The sequence below is a fragment of the Conger conger genome, chromosome 3 (assembly GCF_963514075.1).
Source record: "Conger conger chromosome 3, fConCon1.1, whole genome shotgun sequence".
Taxonomy (NCBI): domain Eukaryota; kingdom Metazoa; phylum Chordata; class Actinopteri; order Anguilliformes; family Congridae; genus Conger; species Conger conger.
The window spans coordinates 74,598,601-74,616,071 of record NC_083762.1 but is presented as its reverse complement, the minus strand read 5'-3'; the positions used below and the strand labels follow the sequence as shown (position 1 = coordinate 74,616,071).

The window sequence follows — 17,471 nt, the reverse complement described above, 5'->3', positions numbered from 1 at the left end:
ACATTATAAACTGGCTTGTCACGGTAAGTTCACAGTTAAATAATAGCGATATGACAAAATGAATATAATATGAGGCGGATAAAAATGGCCGTTATTTTCACAGTAGACTTCCTCCTCCCTCAGCAGTCTCTTTATGGGTCAGCGTTAAACACGCCAGCAATGCCACGGGGAAGAGAGGATGACTCACAGGATGAATAATTCATGCTATGTACAACAAACACCAATCAGATCACAGTTTGAGTTTTCTCACACACTCACACAGCAACATAAAAACCTTCACAAGGTTAAACTGTCTGCTTACCGACCCCGTTTGATTCGCGCCCCCCCCCAAGAACAGCCCACCTCCACCTCCGCCCCCACCAAAGCCAAATCACTTGTTCTGCAAGGACGTCCTTGAAAAAGCAAAGCGTTTTTTTATTTTTTATTTTTTTTATTTTTTTTAACTCTGTGGTGTGGTAAAATCTCCTCTTTGCGATCCATCGCTCGAACCTCATCCGGGATAGGCCTGCCAGTCCGCGGGTCACGGCCAGTGGTGACGCGTCTGTGTCCGTGGACGCGGGAGCGATGAAGATGTCACCGCGGGAAGACGGCATGGTAATCAGCTGACTGCACTGTGTCCAGTATTAATTAGCCGGGAGCTTGTTTTACACCAGACTGTGTAATGCACTTAGTGAAGCCCCTAATAGAAACACACTGGAGGGGCCAGTGACAGCACTGAGGGCTGGAGCAAAAGCTATTCAACTTAGCGTCAGGGTTTAGCATTGCAGAACTGTACACCGTGCATTGGGAAACAATGCCGCTCTCGTGCACCTAATCATGCACACTGTGCAATCTCAGGACCGTCACACACACACACACGCACGCACACACGCACACACGCACACACACAGACACACAGACACAGACAAGATAGCCAGATAGACAGGCACACGCACAAACACACACACGGAGCAACATGTCTGAACATTGCATTCCTATTACTGATAAGGTGTTCTGTTGTGACACTTTATCGTTCCACAGCGACCACAGTGGGTTTTCCCACACAAAATTATTGACATTTCAGAGAAACAGCCAGTCTGAAACCTGCATTGCATTGTGGGTATTTCTATCCTGACTGCTTACTCAGTAGAGCTATTGGTGGCTCAGGTGGTCAGCATTTAGCTCCCATCTCCTGGTCTCAAGGTCTGCTGCTAACACAGAGCTCACAAGATTAATAATGGAGGCTAAAAATCTCCAGCAGAACATTTTGGTCCTGTCAGAGGTATTGTACAGCGAGACTGTGGCAGGATAAATTATTCATCAACTCCCTTTCAGCCAAAATAGTCTGTATTCGCCTCTTGACTTAATAGAATTGGATAAAAACAGCAATAACAAGTGAACGTTTGAACAAAGCGGAGATCACTCTGAACTGGGATCAGCCGGGGGAAACAAAGACAGCGGTGAATGTGTTGCCTTTTCCCGCTAATGAAGCACACTGACCCAGTGGCTGCCGGGAAATACTCCCAGGGGATAAGACCGCTACCTGGAGACCACAGTAACACGCTGCGGCCAATCGGCGTCCTGAGAAAAAAGGGCCCTGCGCTGTGATTGGCCGGGCGCTTTGACCCTGGTGCTCGTGGCGTCTCGGCGTCATCGTGAGGTCTGGATCTCCTCCTCGGGCCGATTGTGTGCAGCCTCTTACGAACGGGAGGGAGGAGAGGCAGCACCCGCCAGCGACTCGGCCCGTAACGAGTCCAGCGTTTCCATCCATCACCGGGACAAAATGCGCAACACACCGTGAAAGACAAACATCCAGGCACACGCACACACATACACGGGCACACAATGCTTTATAATTGTTATTACCGTCGTTATTATTACAATGCAAAACATACAAAGCTTTTGAGGTCATCACAGTACATTTTAAAATACCGTAAATATTTTTTTGTGAACCAAGCCTCCAGTTACAATCCACTTGTACAAATGCAACAAAGAGCAAGGCATTCTCTGGTCAACACAAAAACTGATTTAACAAGAGGGAGGGTCACGGACTTTATGACTGCACATTGCAACGTGTGCAATTGATACGGATCATACAGTGTTGTATTGTAGTGTTTGTGCCTATTCTTTTGTATGGGACATATTGTATTGTATTGTATTGTATTGTATTGTATTGCATTGTCCACATATGGCACCTGTTGCCTTTTTATTTTGTATTTCATGCTCAGACGCTGGATGAAAATAAACTCTGGTTCTGGAGAAATAAAGAAATGAAATCATTCTCACCGCAAGAGAGGGACCTCATCTTGTCACATTTATTTCTCTGCACGGCTTTGAATTCCCCAGTGTCACATTCACCGTTTCAATTGGGTTATAAACACTTCTGTCTGACACCTGAGGCCACTGCACCCCCAGCACCACCACCACCTCACCCTGACCCACCGAGTTATTAAGGATAATTCCAGGTCAGGTTTACGGAATGCGCCGCCAAACAGCCCCACAAAATGATATTTACCTCCGCGAGTCACCGACAGCGTTCAGATCACAGATCTCATGACACGCTCCACTGAGCCCACTCCTGGGACTCAGGTGCATCTCTCCGCCCTGCATTACTCTGACGGAGGAAGCAGAATCAGCGGGAGGGGGCCGCTCAGGTCCCGTGGGTGGAGACAGAGCCGCAGAGCAGGCTGGGAGGAGCGGGAGCTGTCAATCAGGGTTCTGTGGGCGGGGCAAGTACTACTGAAGCTGTCATTTAGGGCAGTGGTTCTCAACCTTTATTGCCCCCAAGGGCCCCCATGTCCATGGAAATATACCAGGTCCCTCCCCCCACAGGAGATATGATAAGCTGCCTGCCTGCCATCATCACGACTCCTGTAATCTGTCCTCGTCTGCTCGGTCCCCACCCGACCGGGGAATCGATCGAGGTACGCCGTCTTTTAGGACATTCCAGTCCATTAAACGCTCCTCGGAGGTTTTAGTAGCCACATGGAGCCTCATGGAGGATGGTTCAGCGAGGATTCACACGTGCCTCCTTTGTGGGAGGATTGTCGGTGTTGTATAAACGGTTGACGTGTGGATCCACCTCTCCACGTTGTAGTTGGTGTGGAGTGAAAATGATGCTTGGCTGACCGAGGACACTCCATTTGCCGAATGCTCATTTCCTCAATTCCTCCGTCCTTGCATCTCTGCCTCTCGTCCTTTCCTTGTCTCCTCTGTTGGGCGGAGCTCGGGAGCAAGGAAAGGATGTGAGGGGTTGATGCGCAGAGTGAAAATGAAAAAGTGTCCTCGGTCAGCCAAGCATTATTTTCACGGCACGCCAATTACAACGTGGAGAGGTGGATCCACACGTCGATCGTTTATACAACAGCGACAATCCTTCCGCAAAGGAGGCACCTGTGAATCCTCGCTGAACCATCCTCCATGAGGCTACTTCATCCTCCGAGGAGCGTTTAATGGACTGGAATGTCCTAAAAGACGGCGTACCTCGATCGATTTCCGGGTCAGGCGGGGACCGAGGAGACGATGACAGATTAAATAATCGGCTGGAATGAGCCGGCTGTCCTCCTGTACATGGGGAAGGCAGACTCTGAGCTGTCAATCAGGGTCACGTGCACTGTTGGAGCAGTCCCGTAGGGGCGGAGGACTCTGTGCACCAAAGGGCCCAGAAGTGTTTAGTATGTAAAACGCACGGCTCATTTAGGAATGTGGTGGGGGCATTGCTCTGTTGTGTGTGTGCATACATTATTACTGCCACTGCTGGTATTCAGCGGAGCCCCCGGGCTGAACGAGGCAACGCATCTGGGAATAATCCCCCTTCCTGCTGGCTCTGTGCGTCTCTTCCTCAGCCGTTTCCGCTCAGTACTGCACCCTCTCCCTCCCCTCAGAAGCCGAGCAGTGAGCTACAGAGATACTTCAAAAGATGCATTCCAAACACGAGACAAGATGGAGGACAGGGGACTGTTTTCAATACCGCCATCGACGCCTGTGGCTGCCTGTCTGGCCAAACCGACATGAAGATTGAAGATGAAAGCCAGCTTCAGCAGTGCTCCTCTGGGACCTCAAATTCCAACATCCTCCTCTTCCTCACCCCACACCCGACCCGACCCAACCTAACCTAAACCAACCCAACCCAACCCGACCCAACCTAACCTAACCTAACCTAACCTAACCTAAACCAACCCAACCCAACCCGACCCAACCCAAACCCTCTCCAGGCACCCTCCAGCACTTCCCAACACGCTCCTCTGTCCCGGTCATTTGTGCCTCCGTCTGGTTGCGTCTGGAACCGCGCGGCTGACGAAAGCACTGCAGGACCCCGGAGCGTGGAGCGGGCTGGATGCCTGTGAGACACCGCCAGGCTTTGCCAGGGAAAGCGTCCAATCGCAGCGCCGCATACGAACTGCTGCACGGAAGTTCAGCTCGGCAAATTCATTTATTTCCCAACAGTCAGGCTGATTCGTAGCAGATGTTTTCAGCTGGAGGGGGGGATTCATTTCCACACTCTTTATCCCTCTCTCGCATACGAGCAAGGGAGAGGGAGGGGCCAGGGAGAAGAACAAAACCCGGCGGACCACGTACGGCTCCGGTCACCTGGAACGAACGTGGACCGGTGTTACCGGGGTTACCGGTGCTCAGGATAGAGACAGGGCTCTTCCTCAAAGCAAGTTAATACTTCAGATGATCAAGGCCCATCCCCTGGGAGCAGGAAACACTCTCAGGAAACGCTGTTGAGCAGCTGAAGATGGGGAATTCCTGTGAATTTTGTGTTCCATGACAGATACCATGGACTCTGTGGATGAATGTGCATTCTCATTATGGGTGTATAGCAGACCTGGGTCAAACATTGTCTTTCTTTTGAATTCAAATGCCGGCCCATTAGGACCCCCCCCCTCCCCTCTCCTGAACAAAGACAGCATTTTAAAATCAGGATAGTCAAACAGGGCAGGGAGGTGTGGTGCTGTGAAGCCTCCATCATCTCTCTTCCTGTCTACTCCACAAGAGAAGTCAGGTCAAATGCAGCAATTACTTATTTTGCACCCTCAGGGGAGTAAAGGTGCATCCTTGCAGCCAAACAGCCATACAATTACAAACAACAAGTACAGTGATATCTATGTACAGATACAACAGAACTGTACTGTGCCAATGAGTCCTTTACTTTCTGACAGCCAGCGTGATAAAAACATTAGATACTTATTTGCTATCACTCAGATAGAAATACTGAAACAACAGCCAGCTTTGGAAAATGAGCCCTCGACCCACTTGACCGATGGTTCTCACTGCAAAGTGCCGTTTGTGACTACGTCAAAAAAAAAAGCAGCTTCGACAAATCTTTGCTCCTACAGGCATGTATAAGGGATAAGGTTGATATTAATATTAGCAGACTTTTTGATTATTTAAGAGGATAGCAGTTATCATTTTAACTGCTAAGGGATAAGGTTAACATTAATATTAGCAGACAGGATTATTTAAGAGGACAGCAGTTTTTGCAGTAAAGGCATTGAGTGTGCTAATTCTGCGGCACAGAACAACCAGTTCTCAGCATTCCTCTTCCTATGCGCACTTACAGTAAGCAGGTCAGAGCAACACCGCCTCTGTTCTTACATGACATGTTATTTGGCTGAAGCTTTTATCCAAAGCGACTTACAGTTGATTAGACGAAGCAGGAGACAATCGCCTCTGGAGCAGTGTGGGGTTAAGGCCCAACAGCCGTGCGGATCTTATCGTGGCTATACCGAGGATCGAACCACTGACCCTGTGGGTCCCAGTTCAGCCCCTGAGTTCCCAGTTCAGCCATTTTAGAACAGATTATAGGATCCCATTTATGAGGGCCGGTTTAGGCCAGATTCGCCTGCTGGGAAACACGGCAATTCTGACCCCTACTCACTTTCCCTTGGCTCCATTGCAAGGTCCTGCACATATTATAACTGTGAATAGTGCAGTAATGCGGGATAGAGCAGTACTACACAGCAGCAGAGAACAGCATTGCAGAACAGTGCAATAGGCAAATAATTAAGCTCGTGAGGCAGTTCCAGACTTAGACACGGTTATCGTCAGACTGTGTGCATCCTGTCAGCACACAAACCCAGGCCCGTCAGGAGAAGTGAAGACATCAGGGCACAAGGTTTCGGATGACAAAAAGGGGAAAGTGACATTGCTGGAGGGTGTGCCGTGTCCGGATGAACGCAGTTGAACCGCAGCCACACTCATTTCAGAGAGCATATTTGCATTTCAGTTGGAGCCCTTAGTAAAGCTTGTGCCTCATTTACAAATAATCACCATAAAACAACAGCTGCCTGCCTGCCTGCCTGCCTGCCTGCCTGCCTGTCTCCTCAACCGTCGGCCCGCAGGGTGGTGTGACATCACTGCTGCCATAAAGCTGGAAACATAACTGAAAACACCAGGCACTGTTTTCACCGACTACAAAAAGCGTTTGCCTTTCAACAAACATTTCTGAAGGCAAAATACGAACGGGGAAAATTAACCCATCGACTGCAACAAAAACATGACGCACCAGTTAGTTTTTTTTTGACATTACAAAATGGAAACATTATAATGCAATCCATTGTAATATTGCGTCACCCTTTTCAAATTATGCCAAATTCTGCCTTGCACTTTCATACTTTCTTCATTAGCACTGACCTTAGATCAGTGTTCAGCAAACAGTCTTGGGTCAAATACATAATTACTTTGGATTCAAATACGTTTCGGTGCTCAACCGATCTTGTTTGGAGCAACCGAGCCAAACAAGAGGACCATAAGGCGGGGTTTACACAGTTTTTGAGAGTATTCCATCGGCTCCAATACACCAGGGCAGCTCAGGAAAGCACAGAAAAGTACCTGATTCCAAAACAATGACATATTTAACCCAGTTCTGTTCGGAAATATGCTGATTGGAACCCTTCCCTCTTCACTCCTAGATCTGAGAGCATTTGCAGAAGGGAAATGGGAGTAACTGAGAACTTTGACCTCTTTTCAAAATGGAGGTTTACAGCACCACACCTTCCTGTCCTGTTGGACTATCCTGATTCATAAATATTGTCTTTGTTGAAGAGAGCGGGGGTGTCAAACACAAGTCCTGGAGGGCTGCAGTGTCTGCAGGTTTGCCTGGCTTCCTTTCAGCCAGCAGCCAACCAAAGTCTTGAGAAAATTAAAAAGTGAGGGTGGATTTATCAGCTCATCTAAAACTTAAACAACTCTTATTATTTGAAGGACCCTACATACGGGCTATATAAGACCTTAATAAGCACTACATACACATCAATAAGTGCTTATGTCAATAACCACAAATAGGCATAAGGTGTGTTACGATATGTTGGTTATTGATACAAGGGCTTATAACTGCTCATGTAGCACTTACATATGAACGTGTTATGTAGTGTGCTCTTATGAACCGCGGATGCTGAAACGTGCAGAAATCCAGCAGACAGGATCGGGTTCTGACACCCATGTCCTAGGCCTGCGCTCCAGCCTCGGGTCAGGGAAACGTCGAAATCCTTCCCCATTTCCACTCTGTCTCTTTCTCTTCTGGGCTCCGAGCCCAGGTGCTTCCTGTCTCAAACGCCAGGCGAGAGGATGTGTTTTCGTCCCGCTCTCATGGCTCCGTCCCTGCAGTGGCCTCTTCTTCAGGGGGGTTGGACATTGGGACTGCAAGCAATGTGTAATGAATGGGCTGATGGGAGATGTAGTCCAGGACAGGAAGTTGTGTAAGATGGCTGACTACATCTCCCACCAGCTGCTCAGAGAAACGCTGACACGCATCGTGATGAAAGCTATTTGCAGCCCCCCTCAGAGAGTTTGGGACTCTTTCAGTGAGTCCTTTGTCCCAGGACACAGGGGGAGGAAGAGTGAGGACATGTGGAAGAGCAAAAAGCATAAATCACACAGGAATCACAAAACTAAACTTTGAAATAACATACACGTACATATGTACTTCTTGAGTCTTACATATGAGTGTGTGTGTCTGTGTGTGGATGTGTGTGTGTATGTGTGTGGAGGACCAGCCGGTTCTTTGTATGCTGTAATGCTGAACTTTGGTCAGAGCCCCTTCCCCCTCCTCTCCCCCTGTGAGTTGAGAAATGTGTCTCTGGAGTGGAATTTCCTCTGGCCTGGCTCCAGCAGGAGAGTACGTCTGAGTGAGGCCTACTTCACACCACACAGTGCAGAATCTGAGTGTGTGTGTGTGTGTGTGTGACTGAGTGAATGTGAGAAAGAATGAGTGTCTGATCATGAATGAGGGTGCGCGCGTGTGTGTGTGTGTGTGAATTAAGGTTATGTTCCACCGAAACTTCCAGATCATTTCAGAGGTACATACTTAAATGACTCAAGTGAGCTCATTTGCATACTTTAGTCAAGATGGCGTAAATGACAAATTCAAACATTTTTGTAGCAGTCTATAATCTGAACCAAGTAAGATATCGTTATTATTCTTTCAGATCGCTTTGAGGCATTTTTTGATCACCAGTACCCAATAATCTTCTTTCTAGAAATTTTGGATTTTGCATGAAGAATTATGAAATTTCAGGATCTAAAAATAAGATTTGTGATGCGGTACCCACCCCTAAAGAATATAACAAGAAAATAATTGGCTCAAAACACTCTCCTGTATATGGAGTAAAGATTTGCAGTTTCATGATGACAGGATGACTACACATCCAAAATCCGGTTTTGAGAAAATCGACGAAGATAAAAAAGGTAGATAAAAATGGTCAATAATTATACTAATTTTGCCATACACATGGCATAATCATTCAAAAGGTGGTATTGTCCTGAAAGTTGAATAGTTGAGGGATGATTTGCAGCAGTAAACAGAAAAAGGGAAATTTCACTGAAAATTATTTTTTTCAGTGGAACAGAACCAGTGTGTGTGTGTGTGTGTATGAGTGCGTGTGTGAGTGTGTGTGCGTGTGTGAGTATGTGTATGTGTATGAGTGCGTGTGTGAGTGTGTGTGTATGTGTGAGTGCGTGTGTGTGTGTATGTGAGTGTGTGTGTGTGTGTGTGTGTGAGTATGTGAGAGTGTGTGTGTGTGTGTGTGAGTATGTGTGAGTGCGTGTGTGTGTGTGTGTGTGTGTGTGTATGTGTGTATGTGTGAGTGCGTGTGTGAGTGTGTGTGAGTGTGTGTGTGTGTGTGTGTGTGTGTGTGAGTATGTGTGAGTGCGTGTGTGAGTGTGTGTGAATGAGTGTGTGTGAGAAGGTTGATGAGTGGGGAGTGGAAGAACGAGCCACACACAGAGACTCCCCCACAGGAAACTGGCCACCTTGAGCCCTCATGACCTCTGACCCCCAGAGGAGGCACACACCACCCACAATAACGGCCTAGCCTAGCCTAGCCCAGCCAGCTAAACATAACCGCAGTCCGTCTCTTTCACATCAAAGTCAGGCGTGGGCCTGCCCTGCCCTGGTCAGACAGGACTCAGCGTTTCAGTCTACAGTCACACAGAGAGACACCGCAGCACTCAGCCTGCTGGGACCAGCTCTTTAAGGTAAACCCAATTAGGACGTGTCTCTCCACACACACAGACTCAAACGTCATCGTCTGTACGAGAATCCCTCCGAGGAACCTGCTCCCATCATGTTTATCCTTTCTTATGATAATCACAAGGTTTTCTGTGGAGTATATATGCAATTGTATGTGACAATACCTTAATATAAACAAGAAATACAATGCAAGACTTTGATAGAGAAAAACGACTCAGAGCAAAAAAGACATGAGCAAGACGTAGCCCAGGCAAGTGAACAATTATTGCAGTTGGAACATAAAAAAAGGAAAAAAGACGGAGAAACATTCAAGACACTTTAATTGTTTGAGTTTTGAACATAACACCTTAACTGAATATATCTAAATACAGTAATAAAGTTCAATATACAAATAAGCACAGTGAACTGGAAGATCTCGGCCAAACAAAATTTGATTAGATTTTTTTTTGTAATCTTCAGACGCATTTAAAACATTAACCAGAATAAAAATTGGTATAGAAACTTTCTTTAAAAATAAAAAAAAGACGAGAGAAATAAACTCAAGCATGCTGGCGGTAGCCCTCTCACCACACCATTACAGTGCTACCCTCACTCGCTTCAGGCAAACGTTCAACAGCGGCGCAAACTCCAGGTCGAGGCCCTGTGCATTCATACTCACATCCTACCTCCCAGCCGCCGTTTTAACCGTGTGTGGCCCCCACGCCGGGGACAGTCCTGCACATTGAGACCCTAAGATGGAGTCGCACTGCCCAATCGGGGCTGGAGCCAAAATGGCGTCATGCATGCATGGTGGCTTTGGCTCCGGCTTCAGGAAAGGCAAAGCGCAGGTACAGAGAGGAAAGGGGAGGCCGGCGAGTAACAGATGGGACCGCGCTGCAGGCCTGAGCCCTTTCTGTTAGCCTAACTTTAAGCAGCACCAGAGCAGTGTTACAGCACCAGCTTGGCCCGGTGCAGGTCCGGTCTCACCGCCACACTCGAGACCAGCAGGAGAGGCAGCGAGCGAGAAGAACCGGCTCGCAGACGGACAGACATACGGACAGACAGCTTCAGAGCCGAGTGCTTCAACACTGACAGAGCAGCTTTCACCAACGTCCTATGTTTCCCCCGGAGACTCGTCACCTGGATGTTCTCGGTGACGACCTCGACAGCGACCTGGAAGTGTTCAGTAGCGCATCTGACAGGGTTCAGCAGTGACCCGGGAGCCATCAGCAGAACCTCTGATGGTATCGACAGCGAGTAAGATGGTCTCAATGTTTCAGAAGCCACTTTGATGGTGGCGGTTTCAGCAGTGACTCTGAAAGGCTTTGGCATCACGATGATTCAAGCTGTGTCTCCGTAGAGGGCAAGGGGTTGCATCGTAACGTGTTCCCTGGGTTTATGTAACGTTGCGCTAACGTTATGCCAGAGCTACATCGAGACATCATGGCAAACATCATCTATTCATACCCCTGGAACTGCTCAGCCAGAACCTCACTGCTGACTGAACTAGGCCAAACGCGTGCTTGTGGGGGGAAAATTATTCTTAAATAGCTGTCCAGTGTGCTTGGAGGTCCATCAGAATGTTCCAGTGAGAGTTTACAGTGCGTTTGACTGCAGTGACACAGTGATTCCAGGTTACACACAGACAGACAGACACACACACACACACACACACACACACACACACACACACTCACACACTCTTTATTCTCTCATTGCTGGGACAGCTTTCTCAGGTCCAGTGTTTATGGAGAGATGTCTTCCTGAATCAGACACGGTGCGTTAAAAAAAGAATAAAAAAAAGGGATTGACATTAGATACAATATTCCAAAGAAAATCTTCCCAGAAAGAAAGAAAAGGCAGTACAGAGCAGACTCAACCCAGCTACCAGACGTTCTCCTTTCTCAGCGTACGAACCCAACAGTGGGGCCTGTTCACCCTGAGGACTTGCTCACCGCCGTTGTGTTCGACGGGCGCTTCAGGCCCATTGGCACTTGACAGGGACATTCGGGTTAGCCCTCTCAGCGGTGCATATGGGACATGGCATTGTGTCTACAGCATCCCCACAGAACACCTCACAACTCGTACTTCAGGGGGTGCACTGCAAAATCTACTGCTGGATTTAAAAGATGATGGAGATCCATTTGCCAGTGCGAACCGTCTCCGTAAAGACGGTTGACTGAAACAGAGTTCCTTTAGACTGTGTAAACTGTCTCAGTAAACCTACAGTGTAAACCATCTCAGACAGCAAAGACGGTTTACTGAGACAGGTTTCCCTTAGATAGTGTAAACCATCCCGGACAGTAAAGACGGTTTATAGTTGATGTTTCAGGAGCTGGGGCTAGGCTGAGATGCTGACACGAGATCCTACACTATGCAATAGAAGAGATGGATGAAGGGCAGGAAGGCAGAAAGAGAGAAAAACAGAAGAGCGAAGACAGTAATGAGGGAGGGAGGGAAAGTCATCAGAGAATGAGAGAGTGAGTGAGGAAGGGAGTGAGAGAGTGAAAGAAACCAAGTGGAGGAAGGGAGGGAGGGCATGAGCGAGTGATTGAGCGAGTATGGGAGCTAGAGAGAAAGTGAGAGGGATCGTGTGCGAGAGAGAGAGAGAGAGAGGGACTGAAAGAGCGAGTGAGCCAGCAAGTATGGTAATGAGAGAGAGAGAGAGAGAGAGAGAGAGAGAGAGAGAGAAAGAGAGAAATGGCGGAGCAGGGCTGGGCGATAGCAGAATGCAGTGTGCGGGCGTGTGTTTGGGGCGTGTGTTTGGGGCGTGGGGGTAAACACAGGGGTGACAAAGCAGCAGCGAGAGAGGGCACGAGTGTGGGGTGGGGAGGGGGGGGCACTCAGCACCCTCCCCTCAGTGTGCATTCACACACACACACACACACACACACACACACACACACAGTGTCCACGGTCTGTCCACGGTCGGTCCGTCAGCGTGCTCCTTTAGCTGGTGGCAGGAAGCGTGGCCTCCAGCAGGGCCTCCAGGGACTCAGCCTTTGCCTCCTCATCCTCCTTCTTCTTCTCCTCCTTCTTCTCCTCCTCCTTCTTCCCCTCCTTCTGCATTTTGGTCTTTTTGGGCGGGGTGGACTCCTGCGTCAGCTCCTTCCCCAGGATGGCCGTCACCGCATTTCCAGCTCTCCGATTGGCTACGGGAGAGAGAGATAGAGAGAGGGAGAGGGAGAGAGAGAGCGAGAGAGAGAGGGAGAGGGAGAGAGAGAGCGAGAGAGAGAGGGAGAGGGAGAGGGAGAGGGAGAGGGAGAGGGAGAGGGAGAGGGAGAGGGGGGGAGAGAGAGAAATTCAATTAGATCCAATGCCGCACAGAACAATAACTCACTCAGAACTGTCACTGAGAGCAAGGGCCAGGGGTTAAAGTTCATGCTATAAAATGAAACGCAGACAGGCACAGGACGGTCCACTGCCACTGACCTCAGAGCAGCAAGTTCACCGTGTCAGAGCAGGGCAGATTAGAGCAGAGGGCGAAACTGGGTTTTAAAATGGCTGCCGCAGGAACCGTAGGGCTCCTGGCTCTTTTAGAAAGATCTTAAAACCAGCCAGGGGAGACAGGAGGAGAGGGCCTTCCTATGCTCCAGAACCAGATCAGCTTGCGCAGGGTCTGCCAACACCAACACCCCCCCTCCCCTCCTCTCCTCTGCAGTACAGGAAGTGACACGCTCTCTCCCCGGGCCTCAGCGGTGCTGGCACTGCGCGCACACAAACACGGCTTCATCTGTTTCCCGTTATCCTCCGACACAGACCATGGCACAGGCCGAAACCGTGACGACGGCACCACGTCTGCGCGCCATTGGCCCTGCTCGACAGGGACCGCCCACCCTGAGACAGGCCTCGGACTCCTGCCTCTCACACGGTCTCAAACCTCCCTGCAGAGCAAAGACTCCTGCCTCTCACACGGTCTCAAACCTCCCTGCAGAGCAAAGACTCCTGCCTCTCACACGGTCTCAAACCTCCCTGCAGAGCAAAGACTCCTGCCTCTCACACGGTCTCAAACCTCCCTGCAGAGCAAAGACTCCTGCCTCTCACACGGTCTCAAACCTCCCTGCAGAACAAAGACTCCTGCCTCTCACACGGTCTCAAAGCTCCCTGCAGAGCAAAGACTCCTGCCTCTCACACGGTCTCAAACCTCCCTGCAGAGCAAAGACTCCTGCCTCTCACACGGTCTCAAACCTCCCTGCAGAGCAAAGACTCCTGCCTCTCACACGGTCTCAAACCTCCCTGCAGAGCAAAGACTCCTGCCTCTCACACGGTCTCAAACCTCCCTGCAGAGCAAAGACTCCTGCCTCTCACACGGTCTCAAACCTCCCTGCAGAGCAGAGACTCCTGCCTTCCACACGGTCTCAAACCTCCCTGCAGAGCAAAGACTCCTGCCTCTCACACGGTCTCAAACCTCCCGAAGGACCTCCAGAACTCCCTCCTCCACACCGTCTCAAACCTCCCGAAGGACCTCCAGCACTCCCCTCCAGCACACAGGAGCTCTCCGTGTTTCTACACCTGACTACAGAGCGCTGCACTGAGACTTCACTTCAGAGACAACACACACGACAGATAAACGCCTGTCTGACCTTCACATACACTGCCCCGTGCTTTAACCTCCTAAGACCTGGCGTACACATGCGTGGACTCCACATTTTGGGCTGTACAACCATAATACTTCATTCTTAAGACCGAGAGTCCACATATGTGGACATCATTTTTCTCAAAAACTACATCATGTCAAAAGATGATGCTTAGTTTTTATACTTATCAGGTCCCAAAAAAACCAAATAGCAAAGAGAAATTAAAAATGCATACCAAAAAAAGAGTGTGGTTCTTAGGAGGTTAACCCAATACGGCGTTACCAGAATGTTCTGAGCTGAACTAGAAACTGCAGCAATGCGCTAAAGTGCACAGGGAAGAAACAGCACGTTCCCAAAAGAACAAAACGTGCAGGAAATCTGACCTAAAAAGGGTTTACAATACCGAGACTTCACAGAAAGCACGTGGGTGTAAATGTACACATACATGACATTTTAAAAATACTCTACAGCACAAAAGGTTTTGTGCCGTTTCTAGTGAAATTTAAGCACTTCAACTTCTGTATATAACCTCAAAAGGTCAGGAGTATATAGTAAGAAGTTAAAAATAATGTCATATTTCACAGGATAGTGAAGTACATTTTCATAAGAAAGCCATATTTGCCTAAATGAACTGGCAAATGGATTGAGTAAAACAAAAGCTGTTTATTCCTGCTTTATCTCTGATAGTGAGTGTATTAAAACACTCTCGTGTACTCTGCAGCTGCCTTCACATCAGTGTAAACAGACACCCAGTCCCTGTTGTTCACACGCGGTTCTCACAGGAAAACGGGCGTTATTACATTAGCCAGCACTTCCTCTGACAGGCTAGCGCAGGCTATCAGACAGACACAATTCCACCCTGCGCTGTAATCCAATACGGGGCTGTTAAAAGCACTGTGGGAGCAAGTGCATTACACTGAAGAGACATCCTATTAACTACAGGCACCCTGAACTGCCCCACACTCACAGACCAGTCCAGCCTTGTGTGTGCGTGTGTGTATGTGTGTGTGAATTGTGTGTATAACACGTGCGTGCATTGTGTGTGGGCATTGTGTCTGTGGGTGTGTGTGTGTGTGTGTGTGTGCAGTGTGTGTGTCTGCACGCAGTGTGTGTGTGCGCATTGTGTGAATGTGTGTGCGTGTGTGTGTGCATTGTGTGTGTGTGTGTGTGTGTGCAGTGTGTGCCTTGTGTGAATGTGTGTGCGTGTGTGTGTGTGCATTGTGTGTGTGTGTGTGTGTGTGCATTGTGTGTGTGTGTGTGTGTGTGTGCATTGTGTGCCTTGTGTGTGTGTGTATGCACTGTGTGTGTGTGTGTGTGTGCAGCAGCAGGACAGAGCAGCGTTAGAGCAGCAGTGTCTCTGCTGCAATGCAGGTGTGATTTGCGCAGTGCCAGGAGGATGACATCATCGGCTAGCGGTGGAGACTCGCTTCAGCACACAGTCGCAAGCAAACAGCAGAATCTCACATACATGCGCGCACGTACACACACACCCACACACACACACAGACACAAATACACACACGCCAGAACCCCCCCCCCCCCCAATACCCTCACCATGTTACCATGGGAACAAAGGGTTAAAGGCAGGGGGGATAGGGAGAGAGAGAGAGAGGGAGAAACAGAGAGAGAGAGAGCTAGAGAGAGAGAGAGAGAGAGAGAGCTAGAACATGGGCGAGTAAGTGGGTTGCTGCTTTGTCTGGGGGAGTTTATGGTGAGTGCCCCCCCGCCCCTTCCATCATCAGCTGCCTCGGAAACAGCCAGAAGGGGAGGGGCTTGAGGGAGGAAGTGCAGAAACAGAGCAGGAAGCCAGAGAAGACAATGACACCTGCACGCTGAATTTGTACATCCGGTCCGCTGTTTTCCCATCTCTCTCCCTCTCTTTCCCTCTATCTCCCTCTGTCTGCCGCTCTTCCTCTCTGCTCTCCCCCCCCTGCCCTCCCGCTCTCCCGCTCCAGCGCTGCGTGGGAGGAGGAGGAGAGCAGACTCCAGCTGCGCTGTGGCGGCCATGTTGGATTATGTAGGTCAGTGGGAGATTGTACGTGGGCGGGGCGGCCATATTAACCCCGTTCCCCGTGTGTGTGTGTGTGTGTGTGTGTGTGTGTGTGAGTATACACGTGTGCGCCTATGTATGTTGTGATACGTTTGCCATGTCCACAGACATGGCTTAATGTGCCCTGATCACAGTTAATCCCACACAGGATTTTAGCGTGTTTTTGTCAGCATGGAGCACGACACACTCTCACTCTCACTCTCACACACACTCACACTCACTCTCTCTCTCTCTCTCTCACACACACGCGCATGCACACGCGCACACACGCACGCACGCACGCACGCACGCACGCACGCACGCACGCACGCACGCACGCACGCACACACACACACAAACAGAAACACACTGCAATCACCACACAAACCATTCCATATAACCCCTTAACTGCAACGGTGGCCTTTGTGAAATCACTGGATTGCGTAAGAGAGTGGATAGTCCTGACCTGAGTGTAGTCACGATGTAGATGTGCAGTAAACAGACAAAGCCGTGCACCATGGTCTCGGTCAGTAAAGGAAGCAAGCAGGAGACGCATGATGACCCAATTGCAGGGGCATAAGCACAGTCAAGCCTGTGAACCTGCTGTCTAATCAATGGAATTAAACTACACCCCCCATGATGCACCTCAGCCTGGTCTTTAACATTCTGCTGACAATGACCAATGGGGTTTTATTCTGAGAGACTCGCTCCCTCCTGTCAAGCATGGCCACAGGTCCTTTTTAAGAGCTCGATGACAAGCTGAAATGAGACAGCAGCCTCTGACAGACCCCTCTCACATCTTAATAAAGAGTGGCCCTTATTCAAAGTGTTGCATTGTAACCCACTCAACAGGACGTGTGACTATTCCACAAAGCGTTGGCAAACTACGGACATTCGGGGGAAGGTGTCGCTGAGTTCTGTAAAATATAGAATATTAATCTGTGATTCTTAAGGACTTAAGAGCCTTTCACAGACGGCTCTGCTGAAATACAGAGGCACGTTAACTCACCTGTAGACACGCACATCCTGTGAGTGACTGAGTGAGTGAGTCAGGACCCACTTTATGACTGGCACACAGAGCCAGTCACACAGGAAGCAAGGCAAAGGAACACGGATGAGTCTTAGCAGAGCAAAACGGATCTTTAGACACTTCCTCTCACATCACACTGCTCTGGGGCTTACAGAAGCTCCTCTACATATCAAAGAGAGAGGGGGAGGGAGGGAGCGAGGGAGGAGGACGGAGCAGGAGGGGGAGGGAGAGAAAGAAATGTAAAGGAAAGACGGGGGCACAAAGGGAATGCATTTGGAATTTGGAGTGGGGGGGGGGGGTAAAGTAAGGATACCAAAAAAATCTGGTAATATCACACACACGCAGTATAGCATGCAGAGAAAGCAACGTAGAGATAACAGCATGCTCGTGGAAAAACCAGGA

At 49.3% G+C, this 17,471-nt stretch overlaps 1 protein-coding gene across 1 annotated transcript in view; it reads right to left on the bottom strand.

The window, feature by feature from the left end:
- Positions 1-12,059: 12,059 nt before the first annotated feature.
- LOC133123570 (protein diaphanous homolog 1) overlaps positions 12,060-17,471 on the bottom strand; it is a 47,645-nt gene continuing 42,233 nt past the window's right edge. The window contains exon 11 of the mRNA XM_061234041.1: positions 12,060-12,585. Within this exon, the coding sequence (XP_061090025.1) occupies positions 12,383-12,585 (203 nt within the window). The 3' untranslated portion in view covers positions 12,060-12,382. The remainder of the gene's footprint in view (positions 12,586-17,471) is intronic.